General features: G+C 44.5%; 1 protein-coding gene across 2 annotated transcripts; it reads right to left on the bottom strand.

Moving 5' to 3' along the window:
• Nucleotides 1-504: 504 nt before the first annotated feature.
• LOC115118877 (immunoglobulin-like domain-containing receptor 1) lies at nt 505-18350 on the bottom strand. Of its 2 annotated transcripts, XM_065022690.1 has the most exons (7): nt 18060-18350; nt 10680-10850; nt 8766-8915; nt 8282-8401; nt 5580-5726; nt 4835-4957; nt 505-4657 (listed from the first exon to the last, which is right to left on the bottom strand). In XM_065022690.1, the coding sequence occupies exons 1-7, from the start codon at nt 18124-18126 to the stop codon at nt 3792-3794; spliced, it is 1644 nt and encodes a 547-aa protein (XP_064878762.1). In that variant the 5' UTR covers nt 18127-18350; the 3' UTR covers nt 505-3791. The 2 variants fall into 2 exon arrangements, with proteins under 2 accessions (XP_064878762.1, XP_064878761.1); XM_065022689.1 differs by lacking the exon at nt 18060-18350 and having other exon boundaries at nt 10680-11255.
• Between the last annotated feature and the right edge of the window lie 477 nt (nt 18351-18827).

Here is an 18827-nt window from a genome sequence, read left to right as displayed (position 1 = left end):
TCACAAGCGAGAATGACATCCCATGGCACACATCTTATATGGATGGCCTTTGACCCTGAATGTAATTTGACAAATCAATTCTGCCAATTTGTCTTTACCTTGCCTTGAGCTAATCTGATCCCAACACAAATGTGATCATATATAGGTCTGAAGCAGGCATTCACTGTCTGTGTAACTTACTGGACAATGGAGGGGCTTCCTAGTGTCTGTGTGTCCTATAGGCCTGTTGGGTGTCAGTGTGTCCTATAGGCCAGCCTGTTGGGTGTCAGTGTGTCCTATAGGCCAGCCTGTTGGGTGTCAGTGTGTCCTATAGGCCAGCCTGTTGGGTGTCAGTGTGTCCTATAGGCCAGCCTGTTGGGTGTCAGTGTGTCCTATAGGCCAGCCTGTTGGGTGTCAGTGTGTCCTATAGGCCAGCCTGTTGGGTGTCAGTGTGTGAGTGTCATTTGCCTCCAGCATGTTTGAAATGGAAACCAGTTGGGTGAAGAAGACACCTGTACACAAAGGTATCTATAAAATAACTTTATTGAAAACATTTCCTTCATTGTCCCTAAGAGGGAGTAATTTACACCAACACCATTTTCTATCCAGAGACATCAAATCATACAGCTGTGATCTTCACATCAAAGCCTAGTTCACCCTGAGGAGATGGTGGTGCTTTTGCTTTCTCTAATAGGATAAGTCCCCAAGCAAACTGACTTCACGTAACAGCACATTGTTTTTGCTCATTTTCCTCACATTTGAAATATCCTGAGCCATATCGATACATAACTGAATATTCACAGGTCAAGATGTCCAGACAGAGCACAACTCAAAACTATTTACATGTACAACATGTAGAAAAGGGACCTGAGTGATCATGGAGTACAAGCCTACATAGGCTATGGCTAAAAACAAACAGGAAACATATTTTGTTTTCTGGTTTACTTTTGACAAACAATTAAATAAGGCATATTATGTATTATTCTCATCTGTTAATGTTATGGCAATGATACAAATAAAATGATGTGTAGTACCTTCAAAAACAATGATGTGTAGTACCTTCAAAAACGTTAAAGAAATTGTAAACGTTCTAGAGTATGAATCTGGAAAATCAGATCGGCATGTCGAATTGCATGCCGCCAGCTATCATTCGTGCTTTCTACATCTTTCATATGTAGTCATTCATTTCTCTCGTTTAGTCCTTTCTTTCCCCATTAGGATAATACAAGATGGAGAGATGTAGGAGAGAGATGTAGGGCGGATGGAGGAAAACAGAGGGCGAAGGTGAAGGAGGAGGACAACATGGCCGATGACCAAAGACAATTGCTTAGCTCTGCAAAATTGCCAAACTTCAGCTCTTTCATATGTTGTCATTCATCCCTCTCTTTCCCCATTAGAATTAGAGGTTGACCGATTAATCAGAATGACCGATTAATTAGGGCCGATTTCAAGTTTTCATAACAATCGGAAATCTGTATTTTTGGGCGACGATTTTGCCGATTTAAATGTATTTTTTATACCTTTATTTAACTAGGCAAGTCAGTTAAGAACACATTCTTATTTTCAATGATGGCCTAGGAACGATGGGTTAACTGCCTTGTTCAGGGGCAGAACAACAGATTGTCAGCTCGGGATCCAATCTTGCAACCTTACAGTTAACTAGTCCAACGCTCTAACCACCTGCCTCTCAGTGCACTCCACGAGGAGCCTGCCTCTTACACGAATGCAGTAGAAGCCAAGGTAAGTTGCTAGCTAGCATTAGACTTATCTTATAAAAAACAATTAATCCATAATAATCACTATTTATAACTACACATGGTTGATGATATTACTAGTTTATCTAGCGTGTCCTGCTTTGCATATAACCGATGCAACGCTGGGGGATGATTTAACAAAAGCACGTTTGCGAAAAAAGCACAATCGTTGGACAACTGTACCTAACCATAAACACCAATGCCTTTCTTTAAATCAATACACAGAAGTATATATTTTTAAACCTGCATATTTAGCTAAAAGAAATCCAGGTTAGCCAGGTGAAATTGTGTCACTTCTCTTGCGTTTATTGCACGCAGAGTCAGGGTATACGCAACAGTTTGGGCAGCGAACTAATTTGCCAGAATTTTACGTAATTATGACATAACATTGAAGGTTGTACAATGTAACAGGAATATTTAGACTTATGGATGCCACCCGTTAGATAAAATACTGAACGGTTCCGTATTTCACTGAAATAAACGTTTTGTTTTCGAAATGATAGTTTCTGGATTCAATCATATTAATGACCAAAGGCTCGTATTTCTGTGTGTTATGTTGTAATGAAGTCTATGATTTGATAGAGTAGTCTGACTGAGCGATGGTAGGCAGCAGCAGGCTCGTACGCATTCATTCAAACAGCACTTTCACTTCACAAGCACAGCGCTGTTTATGACTTCAAGCCTATCAGCCTAATGGCTGGTGTAACCGATGTGAAATGGCTAGCTAGTTAGCGGGGTGCACGCTAATAGCGTTTCAAACGTCACTCGCTCTGAGACTTGGAGTAGTTATTCCCCTTGCCTAGCAAGAGCCGTGGCTTTTGTGGAGCGATGGGTAACGCTGCTTCGAGTGTGGCTGTTGTCGATGTGTTCCTGGTTCGAGCCCAGGTAGGGGCGAGGAGAGGGACAGAAGCTATACTGTTACACTGGCAATACTAAAGTGCCTATAAGAACATCTAATAGTCAAAGGTATATGAAATACAAATGGTATAGAGAAATAGTCCTATAAATACTATAACTACAACCTAAAACTTTTTACCTTGGAATATTGAAGACTCATGTTAAAAGGAACCACCAACTTTCATATGTTCTCATGTTCTGAGCAAGGAACTTAAACATTAGCTTTCTTACATGGCACACATTGCACTTTTACTTTTCCAACACTTTGTTTTTGCATTATTTAAACCAAATTGAACATGTTTCATTATTTATTTGAGGCTAAATTGATTTTTATTGATGTATTATATTAAGTTAAAGTAAGTGTTCATTCAGTATTGTTGTAATTGTCATTATTACAAATAAATAAAATGTAAAAATTATTTATTATTTTCTTCATTTTTCCCCACATTTTTTTAAAATATATTTTTAAAATTGGCCGATTAATCAGTATCGTCTTTTTTTGGTCCTCCAATAATCGCTATCGGCGTTGAAAAACCATAATCGGTCGACCTCTAATTAGAATAGCACAATATGAGGAGATAGAGAGGGTGGAGGAGGACATGAGTGTGACCTGAGACAATTGCTTAGCTCTGCAAAATTGCCCAACCTCAGCTCTTTCTACAGTCTCTGATTTCCCAATGCTTGAGCCTTTCAAACTACTCATCTACTGTTGAGGGCTGACTCACTGGCTGACTACTGTACTGCACACACAGCTTTTGTTTGCACAACAGATTGTCAAGATTGGTCACTTATCTGCACTGAGAGCGTTCAACCAGCAGAGGGGGCTGTTGTAATGCCATTCAGCAGAAGGAGAGGAGAGGTAGCCAGTGAGAGCCCAGATCAGATGACCACAGTGCCACTGCCAGAACTCTTGCCCTGTAGCGGGACAGATTAATTAAAGGCTCCCTGAATGGAAGAAGTGACGAAACCAAGTAGTGTGCACCAGTGTGTCTTTGTGAGTGATTCTTTCATATCTGCGTGATTATATGATTATGTGTAATTGAAGGCATGGATCAAATGCCATTGTTAGATGGTAAATGCTTTTGAAGGGGCTGTGTGTGTGTCTGTGTGTGTGTGTGTGTGTGTGTGTGTGTGTTTAGGAGTGTGTATTCAGTGTACTAACTAAAGCAGAGTTTTAACAGAGTAACGCTCATTCCTCCTTGGTGGTTTCTGTCCCGGCTCGTATTCAGAATAGCTGGGCGGAATGTCTGAATACATCTCTCCTCCTCCTCCTCTCCTGTGACCTCTGCCCTCTCCTCTCCTGCTGTTTTCATCCTCATCTGAACTGAACGACCCTCTGCGGGAGTGGGAGTAGTTGCTGGGAGGCGGGGCGCGACGCTGCTCCTCGAACAGGTCGTCTCTGGAGCGGGATCGAGGGACCCTGTCGCTGAGGTCGTCACGTGAACCCATTCGACCCCGCGCCCCCCGGCTCTCCCCGTCCAGAAAGTCTTCACTGTAGCTCCTTGGCATGCTACGGCTCCTTGACGGCGACGGGTAACGGCGCCCGCTGGCTTCGCTGCGGTCGTCACGGTGACTGGTGAAGCGACTCTCGCTGCGGCTGCTTCCTCTGGAGCTGGGTGGACGTGTTTTAGGAGCAAGCGGCGGCTGGCCCCCCCTCCGACCTCCTCGTCCAGGCTGCTCTACGATGGGAGGCATATGGATGACCCCCCGGTAGTCCACGGCCCCATCGTCCAGGCCAGAGAGCATGCTGGGAGGACCCGCTGAGAAGGGGACGTGCTGAGGCATCATGTGCTGAGGGGGAGGGGGTATCATCTGGAGCTGCTGGTGGTGGGGTTGGGGCTGCATCATGGGGCTGGTCCCATCCATGCCCCTCACCTGGCTCTCCAGGTAGTCCAGCATCTGCTTGTTGCCGGGATGTTGGTTGCCGTAGATGCTGGCAGCGTGGACACTGGGGGGCATGTTGTAGCCAGATGGGGGAGGGGGGAGGGGCATGGGGGCCATGGCGATGCTCTTCCCTGATTGGGAGCCTGATGGGACAGAGAAAACCATGATAAGTGACAAATATGGATTTGTTAAAAAAACATTTAGAAGATCAGAAGCATAGCTCTGCTGTGTGTGTGTAAGACTCTGTGTGTGTGTGTGTGTGTGTGTGTGTGTGTAAGACTCCGTGTGTGTGTGTGTAAGACTCTGTGTGTGGTACTAACCTGCATACAGCAGAGGGTTCATCTGTGAGGATCCGTGGCTCATGGGGCTGTAGATGGGCTGACCTCCCATCCATGGACCCATGGCCTTCTGGGCATCCTTCATCATCCTGTGCTGCATCACCGCTGGAGAGAGAGAGACACAGAGGAAGAGGTGAGATGGAGCCTAAGTGTGTGAGAAAGAGAGAAGAGAGAGAGGCCCTTCCCTACCTTTCTCAGGACAGCAGCAGGTCTGTGGGCAGCAGGGACACACAGAGAGGCCCTTCCCTACCTTTCTCAGGACAGCAGCAGGTCTGTGGGCAGCAGGGGCAGACAGAGGCCCTTCCCTACCTTTCTCAGGACAGCAGCAGGTCTGTGGGCAGCAGGGACAGACAGAGAGGCCCTTCCCTACCTTTCTCAGGACAGCAGCAGGTCTGTGGGCAGCAGGGGCAGACAGAGAGGCCCTTCCCTACCTTTCTCAGGACAGCAGCAGGTCTGTGGGCAGCAGGGGCAGACAGAGGCCCTTCCCTACCTTTCTCAGGACAGCAGCAGGTCTGTGGGCAGCAGGGACAGACAGAGGCCCTTCCCTACCTTTCTCAGGACAGCAGCAGGTCTGTGGGCAGCAGGGGCAGACAGAGAGGCCCTTCCCTACCTTTCTCAGGACAGCAGCAGGTCTGTGGGCAGCAGGGGCAGACAGAGGCCCTTCCCTACCTTTCTCAGGACAGCAGGTCTGTGGGCAGCAGGGACAGACAGAGAGGCCCTTCCCTACCTTTCTCAGGACAGCAGCAGGTCTGTGGGCAGCAGGGGCAGCGGACGTAGCAGCAGCACCTCTGAGGACAACACTGGCAGCAGCAGATACAGAAGAGCAGGATGAGGAGCAGAGCTCCAATCACTATGAACAGCACCGTCAGCCAGTCTGGAGACAGCCAAAACACAGGAAATCATTACATCAGATGATACTGACTAGGTCGGGAAACAGACATGCACTTATACCCATGTCACTTCATTTCGAGTCCATTCCCACCAGGGTCCGTATTTACAAAGTGCTTCACAGTAGGACTAGTGCTGATATAAGCTATGGCATCTCCTAATGAATAAGATGACATGGAAACATAAATCTGTGATAATCGATCATTTCAATAAGCATTTTTCTACAGCTGGCCATGCTTTCCACCTGGCTACCCCTACCCCAGCCAACAGCTCTGTACCCCCCGCAGAAACTTTCCCAAGCCCCCCTCCCCACTTCTCCTTCACCCAAATCCAGCTGATGTTCTGAAAGATCTGCAAAATCTGGACGCCTACAAATCAGCCGGGCTAGACAATCTGGACCCTCTCTTTCTAAAATTATCCGCCAAAATTGTTGCAACCCCTATTACTAGCCTGTTCAACCTCTTTCGTATCGTCTGAGATCCCCAAAGATTGGAAAGCTGCCGCGGTCATCCCCCTCTTCAAAGGGGGAGACACTCTGGACCCAAACTGTTATAGACCTATATCCATCCTTCCATGCCTTTCTCAAATCTTCGAAAGCCAAGTTAACAAACAGATCACCGACTATTTCGAAACCCACCGTACCTTCTCCACTATGCAATCTGGTTTCAGAGCTGGTCATGGGTGCACCTCAGCCACGCTCGAGGTCCTAAACGATATCATAACCGCCATCGACAAAAGACAGTACTGTGCAGCCGTCTTCATCGACCTGGCCAAGGCTTTCGACTGTCAATCATCGCATTCTTATCGGCAGACTCAATAAGCTTTGGTTTCACAAATGATTGCCTCTCCTGGTTCACCAACTACTTCTCAGATAGAGTTCAGTGTGTCAAATCGGAGGGCCTGCTGTCCGGACCTCTGGGGTGCCTCAGGGTTCAATTCTTGGGCCAAGTCTTTTCTCTGTATACATCAATGATGTCGCTATTGCTGCTGGTGATTCTCTGATCCACCTCTACGCAGACGACACCATTCGGTATACATCTACCCCTTCTTTGGACACTGTGTTAACAAACCTCCAAACGAGCTTCAATGCCATACAACACTCCTTCCGTGGCCTCCAACTGCTTTTAAATGCTAGTAAAACTAAATGCATGCTCTCCAACTGATTGCTGCCTGCACCCGCCCGCCCGACTAGCATCACTACTCTGGATGGTACTGACTTAGAATATGAGGACAACTACAAATACCTAGGTGTCTGGTTAGACTGTAAACTCTCCTTCCAGACTCACATTAAGCATCTCCAATCCAAAATTAAATCTAGAATCGGCTTTCTATTTCGCAACAAAGCATCCTTCACTCATGCTGCCAAACATACCCTCGTAAAACTGACTATCCTACCGATCCTTGACTTCGGCGATGCCATTTACAAAATAGCCTCCAACTCTACTCAGCAAACTGGATGCAGTCTATCACAGTGCCATCCGTTTTGTCAACAAAGCCTCATATACTACCCACCACTGCGACCTGAATGCCCTCGTTGGCTGGCCCTCGCTACATATTCGTCGCCTAACCCACTGGCTCCAGGTCATCTATAAGTCTTTGCTAGGTAAAGCCTCACCTTTTCTCAGCTCACTGGTCACCATAGCAACACCCACCCGTAGCACGCGCTCCAGCAGGTATATTTCACTGGTCCTCCCCAAAGCCAACACTTACTTTGGCATCCTTTCCTTCCAGTTTTCTGCTGCCAATGACTGGAATGAATTTAAAAAATCACTGAAGCTGGAGACTTATATCTCACTCTCTAACTTTAAGCATCAGCTGTCAGAGCAGCTTACCGATCGATCACTGCTCCTGTACACAGCCCATCTGTAAATAGAACACCCAACTACCTCATCCACAAGCCTTAGGAAGTGCAATCGGACCAAATTTACACTATCCTGGATAGGCATATACTTAAATCTACAAACCTCAGATTTCCCACTTCCTGGTTGGATTTCTTCTCAAGTTTTTGCCTGCCATATTAGTTCTGTTATAGTCACAGACATCATTTAAACAGTTTTAGAAACTTAGAAACAGAGTGTTTTATATCCAAATATACTAATAATATGCATATATTAGCAACTGGGCCTGAGTAGCAGGCAGTTTACTCTGGGCACCTTATTCATCCAAGCTACTCAATACTGCCCCCAGCCATAAGAAGATAATACTTGTATGTTTGAGGAATTTTAATTATGAGATTTCTGTTGTTTGAATTTGGCTCCCTGCACTTTCACTGGCTGTTGTCAAATCGATCCCGTTAACGGGATTTCAGCCGTAAGAAGTTAACGAATCAGATGACATGGACAGGAAGGACCTCTTAATGAATCAGATGACATGGACAGGAAGGACCTCTTAACGAATCAGATGACATGGACAGGAAGGACCTCTTAACGAATCAGATGACATGGACAGGAAGGACCTGATCCTAGATCAGCACTCTGACTCAGAGACACTTTATGAACACGGCCCAGGTTGTGGTTATAGCTGTGGTTGTGGTCAACTTACTGTAGACCATGAGTTGGATCACGCCATCCAAGCCACCGCTGGTGTCTCCCGTGGCTTCCACAGAACAGTAGTAAACTCCGTTGTCCCACCACATGATCTCATTGATCACCAGGTCAGCCTCTGTGGGGGAAGACAGGCCCAACAACGTCAACACATGTCAGAGTAGCAACAACCAGCACACATTCACACCTTGTTTCTCAATCCATTCTTCTGGGAACCTCCAGTCATTTCACATTGTTGTTGTATTCCACCACTATTTGGATTAGTTAACGCAGGTGTGACATTGTGACTGGAGTAAAGTTACAAAATTCCAGTAACGTTCCTAAAATTCCCTGATTTTCCAGAAATGCCCAGGTTGGATGATTTCCGGTATCAGGAGGGATTTAAGCAGGGAATTTGGAATTCTCCCACCAGGATTTCCATCAAACTGGGGGATTTGGGGGAAGTTAGTGGAATTTTGCAACACAAGGCTGTCTAGACTCACTGTTCTGGACGGAGATCTTGCGTTCCCGGTACTCTGTGCCCAGTATGGCCTCGTTGGAGCCTCTCTTCTGGACGATGATCCTCACCGTGCGCTGGCGGTCTGGGCAGTCATTGGCCGGGTCCTGACCCAGCTGCAGAGCATTCTGGTACGCTATAGAGGGAGATATGTTTCATACAGAAGTGAGTGTTACTGTACATTACCAGTAATTTAATTAATATTTCAGGTTCTAGAGTGAGACAGAAAGTTTGGGCCTCACTACAAACCTGAAGAAAACACTACAGCAAACTCATCTACCCAACCACTAACAACCTTAGAATTAGCCTATATACACAGTCAAACTGTAGCCCAACTAGTTAACATGTAGCCCAACTAGTTAACATGTAGCCCAACTCCCAAACCCAGCTCCAGGCCAGTTAACTTCACTTCCACCATAACTAACCTGGGGACTAGTACAAGGTCCATAACTAAGCTGGAGACTAGGGTCCATAATTAACCTGGAGACTAGTACAGAGTCCATAACTAACCCGGGGACTAGTAAAGGGTCCATAACTAACCTGGGGACTAGTACAGGGTCCATAACTAACCTGGGGACTAGTACAGGGTCCATAACTAACCTAGGGACTAGTACAGGGTCCATAACTAACCTGGGGACTAGTACAGGGTCCATAACTAACCTGGGGACTAGTACAGGGTCCATAACTAACCTTGGGACTAGGGTCCATAACTAACCTTGGGACTAGGGTCCATAACTAACCTGGGGACTAGTACAGAGTCCATAACTAACCTGGAGACTAGTACAGGGTCCATAACTAACCTGGAGACTAGTACAGGGTCCATAACTAACCTTGGGACTAGGGTCCATAACTAACCTGGGGACTAGGGTCCATAACTAACCTGGAGACTAGTACAGGGTCCATAACTAACCTGGAGACTAGTACAGGGTCCATAACTAACCTAGGGACTAGTACAGGGTCCATAACTAACCTGGGGACTAGTACAGGGTCCATAACTAACCTTGGGACTAGGGTCCATAACTAACCTGGGGACTAGTACAGAGTCCATAACTAACCAGGGGACTAGGGTCCATAACTAACCTGGAGACTAGTACAGGGTCCATAACTAACCTGGAGACTAGTACAGGGTCCATAACTAACCTAGGGACTAGTACAGGGTCCATAACTAACCTGGGGACTAGTACAGGGTCCATAACTAACCTTGGGACTAGGGTCCATAACTAACCTTGGGACTAGGGTCCATAACTAACCTTGGGACTAGGGTCCATAACTAACCTGGGGACTAGTACAGAGTCCATAACTAACCTGGGCACTAGTACAGAGTCCATAACTAACCTGGGGACTAGGGTCCATAACTAACCTGGAGACTAGTACAGGGTCCATAACTAACCTAGGGACTAGTACAGGGTCCATAACTAACCTGGAGACTAGTACAGGGTCCATAACTAACCTGGAGACTAGTACAGGGTCCATAACTAACCTGGAGACTAGTACAGGGTCTATAACTAACCTGGAGACTAGTACAGGGTCCATAACTAACCTAGGGACTAGTACAGGGTCCATAACTAACCTGGAGACTAGTACAGGGTCCATAACTAACCTAGGGACTAGTACAGGGTCCATAACTAACCTAGGGACTAGTACAGGGTCCATAACTAACCTAGGGACTAGTACAGGGTCCATAACTAACCTGGGGACTAGTACAGGGTCCATAACTAACCTGGGGACTAGTACAGGGTCCATAACTAACCTAGGGACTAGTACAGGGTCCATAACTAACCTGGGGACGAGTACAGGGTCCATAACTAACCTAGGGACTAGTACAGGGTCCATAACTAACCTGGGGACTAGTACAGGGTCCATAACTAACCTGGGGACTAGTACAGGGTCCATAACTAACCTTGGGAGTAATACTCCAGGATGGGGTCCTTGCAGAAGGACTTGTATCGCCAGGTGACCTGGACATCCTGCTGGTTAGCGGAGGTGGAGTAATCACACTTCAGGATCACGGAGGCAAACAGAGCTGTACTCCTCTCTGTCTGAGGAACATTCACCTGGACGCTCTGCACCTCTGATGGGAGAGAATACATCATGTCATATATATATATATATAGAGCTGTACTCCTCTCTGTCTGAGGAACATTCACCTGGACGCCCTGCACCTCTGATAGGAGAGAATACATCATGTCATATATATATATATATATATATAGAGCTGTACTCCTCTCTGTCTGAGGAACATTCACATGGACGCTCTGCACCTCTGATGGGAGAGAATACATCATGTCATATATATATATATATAGAGCTGTACTCCTCTCTGTCTGAGGAACATTCACCTGGACGCCCTGCACCTCTGATGGGAGAGAATACATCATGTCATATATATATATATAGAGCTGTACTCCTCTCTGTCTGAGGAACATTCACCTGGACGCTCTGCACCTCTGATGGGAGAGAATACATCATGTCATATATATATATATAGAGCTGTACTCCTCTCTGTCTGAGGAACATTCACCTGGACGCTCTGCACCTCTGCTGGGAGAGAATACATCATGTCATATATATATATATAGAGCTGTACTCCTCTCTGTCTGAGGAACATTCACCTGGACGCCCTGCACCTCTGATGGGAGAGAATACATCATGTCATATATATATATATATATATATATATATATATATATATATATATATATAGAGCTGTACTCCTCTCTGTCTGAGGAACATTCACATGGACGCTCTGCACCTCTGATAGGAGAGAATACATCATGTCACATATATATATATATAGAGCTGTACTCCTCTCTGTCTGAGGAACATTCACCTGGACGCCCTGCACCTCTGATGGGAGAGAATACATCATGTCATATATATATATATATATATAGAGCTGTACTCCTCTCTGTCTGAGGAACATTCACCTGGACGCTCTGCACCTCTGATGGGAGAGAATACATCATGTCATATATATATATAGAGCTGTACTCCTCTCTGTCTGAGGAACATTCACCTGGACGCTCTGCACCTCTGATGGGAGAGAATACATCATGTCATATATATATATATATATAGAGCTGTACTCCTCTCTGTCTGAGGAACATTCACCTGGACGCCCTGCACCTCTGATGGGAGAGAATACATCATGTCATATATATATATATATAGAGAGCTGTACTCCTCTCTGTCTGAGGAACATTCACCTGGACGCCCTGCACCTCTGATGGGAGAGAATACATCATGTCATATATATATATATAGAGCTGTACTCCTCTCTGTCTGAGGAACATTGACCTGGACGTTCTGCACCTCTGATGGGAGAGAATACATCATGTCAGTGTGTGTGTGTGTGTGTGTTTGTGTGTGTGTATATATGTATGTATGTACAGTGCCTTGCGAAAGTATTCGGTCCCCTTGAACTTTGCAACCTTTTGCCACATTTCAGGCTTCAAACATAAAGATATAAAACTGTATTTTTTTGTGAAGAATCAACAACAAGTGGGACACAATCATGAAGTGGAACGACATTTATTGGATATTTCAAACTTTTTTAACAAATCAAAAACTGAAAAATTGGGCGTGCAAAATTATTCAGCCCCTTTACTTTCAGTGCAGCAAACTCTCTCCAGAAGTTCAGTGAGGATCTCTGAATGATCCAATTTTGACCTAAATGACTAATGATGATAAATACAATCCACCTGTGTGTAATCAAGTCTCCGTATAAATGCACCTGCACTGTGATAGTCTCAGAGGTCCGTTAAAAGCGCAGAGAGCATCATGAAGAACAAGGAACACACCAGGCAGGTCCGAGATACTGTTGTGAAGAAGTTTAAAGCAGGATTTGGATACAAAAAGATTTCCCAAGCTTTAAACATCCCAAGGAGCACTGTGCAAGCGATAATATTGAAATGGAAGGAGTATCAGACCACTGCAAATCTACCAAGACCTGGCCGTCCCTCTAAACTTTCAGCTCATACAAGGAGAAGTCTGATCAGAGATGCAGCCAAGAGGCCCATGATCACTCTGGATGAACTGCAGAGATCTACAGCTGAGGTGGGAGACTCTGTCCATAGGACAACAATCAGTCGTATATTGCACAAATGGCCTTTATTGAAGAGTGGCAAGAAGAAAGCCATTTCTTAAAGATATCCATAAAAAGTGTTGTTTAAAGTTTGCCACAAGCCACCTGGGAGACACACCAAACATGTGGAAGAAGGTGCTCTGGTCAGATGAAACCAAAATTGAACTTTTTGGCAACAATGCAAAACGTTATGTTTGGCGTAAAAGCAACACAGCTCATCACCCTGAACACACCATCTCCACTGTCAAACATGGTGGTGGCAGCATCATGGTTTGGGCCTGCTTTTCTTCAGCAGGGACAGGGAAGATGGTTAAAATTGATGGGAAGATGGATGGAGCCAAATACAGGACCATTCTGGAAGAAAACCTGATGGAGTCTGCAAAAGACCTGAGACTGGGACGGAGATTTGTCTTCCAACAAGACAATGATCCAAAACATAAAGCAAAATCTACAATGGAATGGTTCAAAAATAAACATATCCAGGTGTTAGAATGGCCAAGTCAAAGTCCAGACCTGAATCCAATCGAGAATCTTTGGAAAGAACTGAAAACAGCTGTTCACAAATGCTCTCCATCCAAACTCACTGAGCTTGAGCTGTTTTGCAAGGAGGAATGGGAAAAATGTTCAGTCTCTCGATGTGCAAAACTGATAGAGACATACCCCAAGCGACTTACAGCTGTAATCGCAGCAAAAGGTGGCGCTACAAAGTATTAACTTAAGGGGGCTGAATAATTTTGCACTTATAATACAGTGAATTATAAGTGAATGTGGGTCAGAAGTTTACATACACTAAGTTGACTGTGCATTTAAACAGCTTGGAAAATTCCAGAAAATGTCATGGCTTTAGAAGCCTCTGATAGGCTAATTGACATCATTTGAGTCAATTGGAGGTGTACCTGTGGATGTATTTCAAGGCCTACCTTCAAACTCAGTGCCTCTTTGCTTGACATCATGGGAAAAATCAAACGAAATCAGCCAATACCTCATAAAACAATGTAGACCTCCACAATTCTGGTTCATCCTTGGGAGCAATTTCCAAACGCCTGAAGGTACCACGTTCATCTGTACAAACAATAGTACGCAAGTATAAACACCATGGGACCACACAGCCGTCATAACGCTCAGGAAGGAGACGCGTTCTGTCTCCTAGAGATGAATATACTTTGGTGCGTAAAGTGCAAATCAATCTCAGAACAACAGCAAAGGACCTTGTGAAGATGCTGGAGGAAACAGGTACAAAAGTATCTATAGCCACAGTAAAACGAATTCTATATCGACATCACCTGAAAGGTCGCTCAGCAAGGAAGAAGCCACTGCTCCAAAACCGCCATAAAAAAGCCAGTTTGCAACTGCACATAGGGACAAAGATCGTACTTTTTGGAGAAATGTCCTCTGGTCTGATGAAACAAAAATAGAACTGTTTGGCCATAATTACCATCGTTATGTTTGGAGGAAAAAGGGGGACGCTTGCAAGCCGAAGAACACCATCCCAACCGTGAAGCACGGGGGTGGCAGCATCATGTTGTGGGAGTGCTTTGCTGCAGGAGGGACTGGTGCACTTCACAAAATAGATAGCATAATGAGGAAGGAAATGTATGTGGATATATTGAAGCAACATCAAGACATCAGTCAGGAAGTTAAAGCTTGTTCGCAAATTAGTCTTCCAAATGGACAATGACCCCAAGCATACTTCCAAAGTTGTGGCAAAATGGCCAAAGGACAACAACGTCAAGGTATCTGAGTGGCCATCACAAAGGATCTCCATCTATAGGATCTCCATCCTATAGACAATTTGTGTGCAGAACTGTAAAAGCGTGTGCGAGCAAGGAGGCCTACAAACCTGACTCGGTTACACCAGCTCTGTCAGGAGGAATGGGCCAATATTCACCCAACTTATTGTGGGAAGCTTGTGGAAGGCTACCCAAAACGTTTGACCCAGTTAAACAATTTAAAGGCAATGCTACCAAATACTAATTGAGTGTGTTCTTTAGACTAGTTGAGTATCTGGAGCATCAGCATTCGTGGGTTCGATTACATGCTCAAAATGTCCAGAAACCAAGTACTTTCTTCTAAAACTCTTCAGTCTATTCTTGTTCTGAGAAATGAAAGCTATTCCATGCAAGAAATTGCCAAGCAACTGAAGATCTCATACAACGCTGTGTACTACTCCCTTCACAGAACAGCGCAAACTGGCCCTAACCAGAATAGAAAGAGGAGTGGGAGGCCCCGGTGAACAACTGAGCAAGAGGACAAGTACATTAGTGTCTAGTTTAAGTAACAGACGCCTCACAAGTCCTCAACTGGCAGCTTCATTAAATAGTACCCGCAAAACACCAGTCTCAACGTCAACATTGAAGAGACGACTCCGGGATGCTGGCCTTCTAGGCAGAGTTGCAAAGAAAAAGCCATATCTCAGACTGGCCAATAAAAATAAGATTAAGAAAGAAAGAAAAGAACAGACACTGGACAGAGGAACTCTGCCTAGAAGGCCAGCATCCCGGAGTCGCCTCTTCACTGTTGATGTTGAGACTGGTGTTTTGTGGGTACTTTTTAATGAAGCTGCCTTGTGAGGCGTCTGTTTCTACAACTAGACACTCTAATGTACTTGTTCTTTTGCTCAGTTGTGCGTTAACCCCCGTACATAAAGATATATGAATGAGTGATGGTACAGAACGGCGTAGGCAAGATACAGTAGATGGTATAGAGTACAGTATATACATATGAGATGAATATGTAAACAAAGTGGCATAGTTTAAAGTGGCTAGTGATACATGTATTACATAAAGATACAGTAGATGGTATAGAGTACAGTATATACATATGAGATGAATATGTAAACAAAGTGGCATAGTTTAAAGTGGCTAGTGATACATGTATTACATAAAGATACAGTAGATGGTATAGAGTACAGTATATACATATGAGATGAGTATGTAAACAAAGTGGCGTAGAAACTCTTACAGTATTATAGACACTATGTCCTGGGATTTCCTATGATCTATGTAGAAGAACCCCTTACAGTATTATAGACACTATGTCCTGGGGTTTCCTATGATCTATGTAGAAGAACCCCTTACAGTATTATAGACACTATGTCCTATGATCTGCTATGTGGAAGAACTTTATCTTCTAGTGACTCTTCTGTAGCTTGTGAGGTCATAGACCTAAACATGTCACACGGGCGTGTTCCTGAGAGCCTCAGCTTTTCAGAGATCGCTTTAAATAGTTTGTAGCTCAATCCATTCAGACTGCCCTGGTCTCACAAACACCACTCTAGCTCAGCCCCCGTTAAATCACAGAGGAATCGTTGGTACCAAAATGCGCTGGCGTTCCGGTGGGAATCATTAGGTTAAAGCATATTGAACGAGATAGAGAGAATAAAAGAATGGGGTAGAGTATGTGTACGTGTGTTGACAGAGCCCTGCTGAAGGTGGTTCAACCAGAAAAACTAGTGACTGAAAGCAAGAGACAGCTGCCACAGGAAACAGTTTGATTCAAATAGACTCAACTTCCATTTTGATGGTATAAATACCTCTACAGTATCGGCCAGGTGTATTCAACTCTTACTGTACGGCAGGGTTCTCCAACCCTGTTCCTGGAGAGCTACCCTCCTGTACGTTTTCACTCTAAGTCCAGGTGTAACTAACCTGGTTCAGTTTGGAGAGCTACCCTCCTGTACGTTTTCACTCTAAGTCCAAGTGTAACTAACCTGGTTCAGTTTATCAAGCAGCTAATTATTAGAATCAGGCATGCTAGATGAAGGTTAGAGTGAAAACCTCCAGGACGGTTTCTCCCCAGCTAATTATTAGAATCGGGCGTGCTAGATGAAGGTTAGAGTGAAAACCTCCGGGACGGTTTCTCCCCAGGGACAGTTTTGGAGCCCTGACAAACCGCAGTGGAACTGGCTTGGAGGTCCAGAGTTGAGGGATATCGGCAATAGACCACCATTTACAACCTGGTTGTAGAGCATTCCGTATTATTCTGTATGTAAATCCGAGACACTCCATTTAGTATGAAATGTTAAGTTTCATATGGTATGTATTAATTTGTGGATGTCCATCACACATTTCCTATGATATGTTAAAACGTGCAATTCGTATTACATGTTACGAATTTGCAAAAAGTACAATATGTTAGGAAATTGCAAACAGTATGATATGTTACATTCTAGCTAGGTGGTTAACGTTAGACAGCTTGCTAACGTAAGCTAGGCTAGGGGTTAAGGTTGAGTTTAGGAGTTAGGTTAAAGGATTAAGGCTAGTGTTAGGGGAAGGGTTAGCTAACACTGTTAGGGGAAGGGTTAGCTAACACTGTTAGGGGAAGGGTTAGCTAACACTGTTAGGGGAAGGGTTAGCTAACACTGTTAGGGGAAGGGTTAGCTAACACTGTTAGGGGAAGGGTTAGCTAACACTGTTAGGGGAAGGGTTAGCTAACACTGTTAGGGGAAGGGTTAGCTAACATGCTAAGTAGATGCAAAGTAGCAAGTAGTTGAAAAGTTCCTAATTAGCTAAAATGCTGAAGTTGTCTGTGATGAACTCGTATCCTTTGGGTTGCTAGAGCTAGACGTTTGCATTATACACCCACCCATCCACCCTACTGTAGTTTTTGCCTTAAGTAACAGTTTGTCTTCTGTAACCATACCAAACATAACATATCACACTAAATGGAGTGTCCCGGATTTACGTACAGAATAATACGAAATGCTCTGAGACCAGGTTGCCATTTAGGCTAGTCGGGTTACTCTGTAACTGTCGGGGTCTATGTCCTTGAATACCCTCCATAATTACTATTACTGAGGTGCAATGTCAGGATAACTAACACCCATTCTCCCCCTCCCCCCAGCTGGAGCCAAACCAACAGGAGTTTTGCTAAAAAAAAAAGAAGGTGAATTCCATTTTCAATCTACAGTATTTCATTATGAGTAGGTCTAAATCTAGATAAGGATCAGTATCTGTAACTTGACAGTGCGAGTCATCGTGAGAACTCATCGGTATCTGTCCATCATGTGACCGATACCCCGGCTCGTGCCTAACTGGCTAGTCATTGGAACTTTTTGGGTTGTGGATGGATACATTAGAATAGCATAAACTTTTGACGCGACTAAATGAAACGAAGCTCTAATGCAAGAACAGGACGAATTGACAACATTTAACGATTCAAATATAAATTGCTCATTTACATTAAAAAAAACCTCACCTGTCGGTAGGGAAGAGAGGACGACCGCGGCCAGTATCAACCTCCTCATCGTTGATGATTGATCCATTAAACTAATAAATATTATCTCGTCCAATTTATTATCTATTAAAAAAAAAAGGAAAGACTTAAATTATCCTCCTAAACAGACCCCCCATTGTTCTGTCTGTCTTGTGTTTTGTCTTGAACACGGCTCCTTCCTTGTCCGACACCTTTCGGGAATTTGGTTTGATGGCTGCGGAGACAGACAGACCCCACCCCGAAACAGGTGCTGAATGTGACGTAGACAGGTGCTTCCTACCGCAGAATGGCAGGAAGCCGCTATGAGAATACAGAATGAAAGCGACGGTAAATCTGTAATATGTTAATTCATTCGATATTTAAATAATTACTTTAATACATACATTAATATTCAGCCTTTTTTAAATGTGATTTACGTTTTTTTTTTACACATGACATTGTTAGGCAATAATTAGCCTACAGTGAGATGTTTTTACTTCGTTTGGAATACATTCATTCAAAAGGTTCATTTTTAATGTTCGATGAATATAATTTAAAAGGCAAAGACACTGTAGCCTACAACGGGTGAAGTGATCCAGGGGACAGGAGGCCTAGTATGAAACCACTGGATGAGCCTCCAGGGGACCCTAGTATGAAACCACTGGATGTTCCCAGACCCTAGACCCTGTAGCCTAGACCCTGTAGCCTACAACGGGTGAAGTTATCCAGGGGACAGGAGGCCTAGTATGAAACCACTGGATGTGACCAGTA

The sequence above is a fragment of the Oncorhynchus nerka genome, linkage group LG2 (assembly GCF_034236695.1).
Source record: "Oncorhynchus nerka isolate Pitt River linkage group LG2, Oner_Uvic_2.0, whole genome shotgun sequence".
Lineage (NCBI taxonomy): Eukaryota > Metazoa > Chordata > Actinopteri > Salmoniformes > Salmonidae > Oncorhynchus > Oncorhynchus nerka.
The sequence above is the reverse complement of the archived record's forward strand: the minus strand, read 5'-3'. Positions and strand labels throughout refer to the sequence as shown.

Excerpts from the sequence above, each read along its gene's own strand:
- LOC115118877 (XM_065022689.1), bottom strand. The coding sequence starts at position 11,205 with ATGTTCCTCAGACAGAGAGGAGTACAGCTCTATATATATATATATGAC. Across the intron at positions 8,916-10,679 it reads CCTGGAGTATTACTCCCAAG|CGTACCAGAATGCTCTGCAG; the intron begins GTTAGTTATGGA and ends CTCCCTCTATAG. Across the intron at positions 4,658-4,834 it reads GAACCCTCTGCTGTATGCAG|GCTCCCAATCAGGGAAGAGC; the intron begins GTTAGTACCACA and ends CTGTCCCATCAG.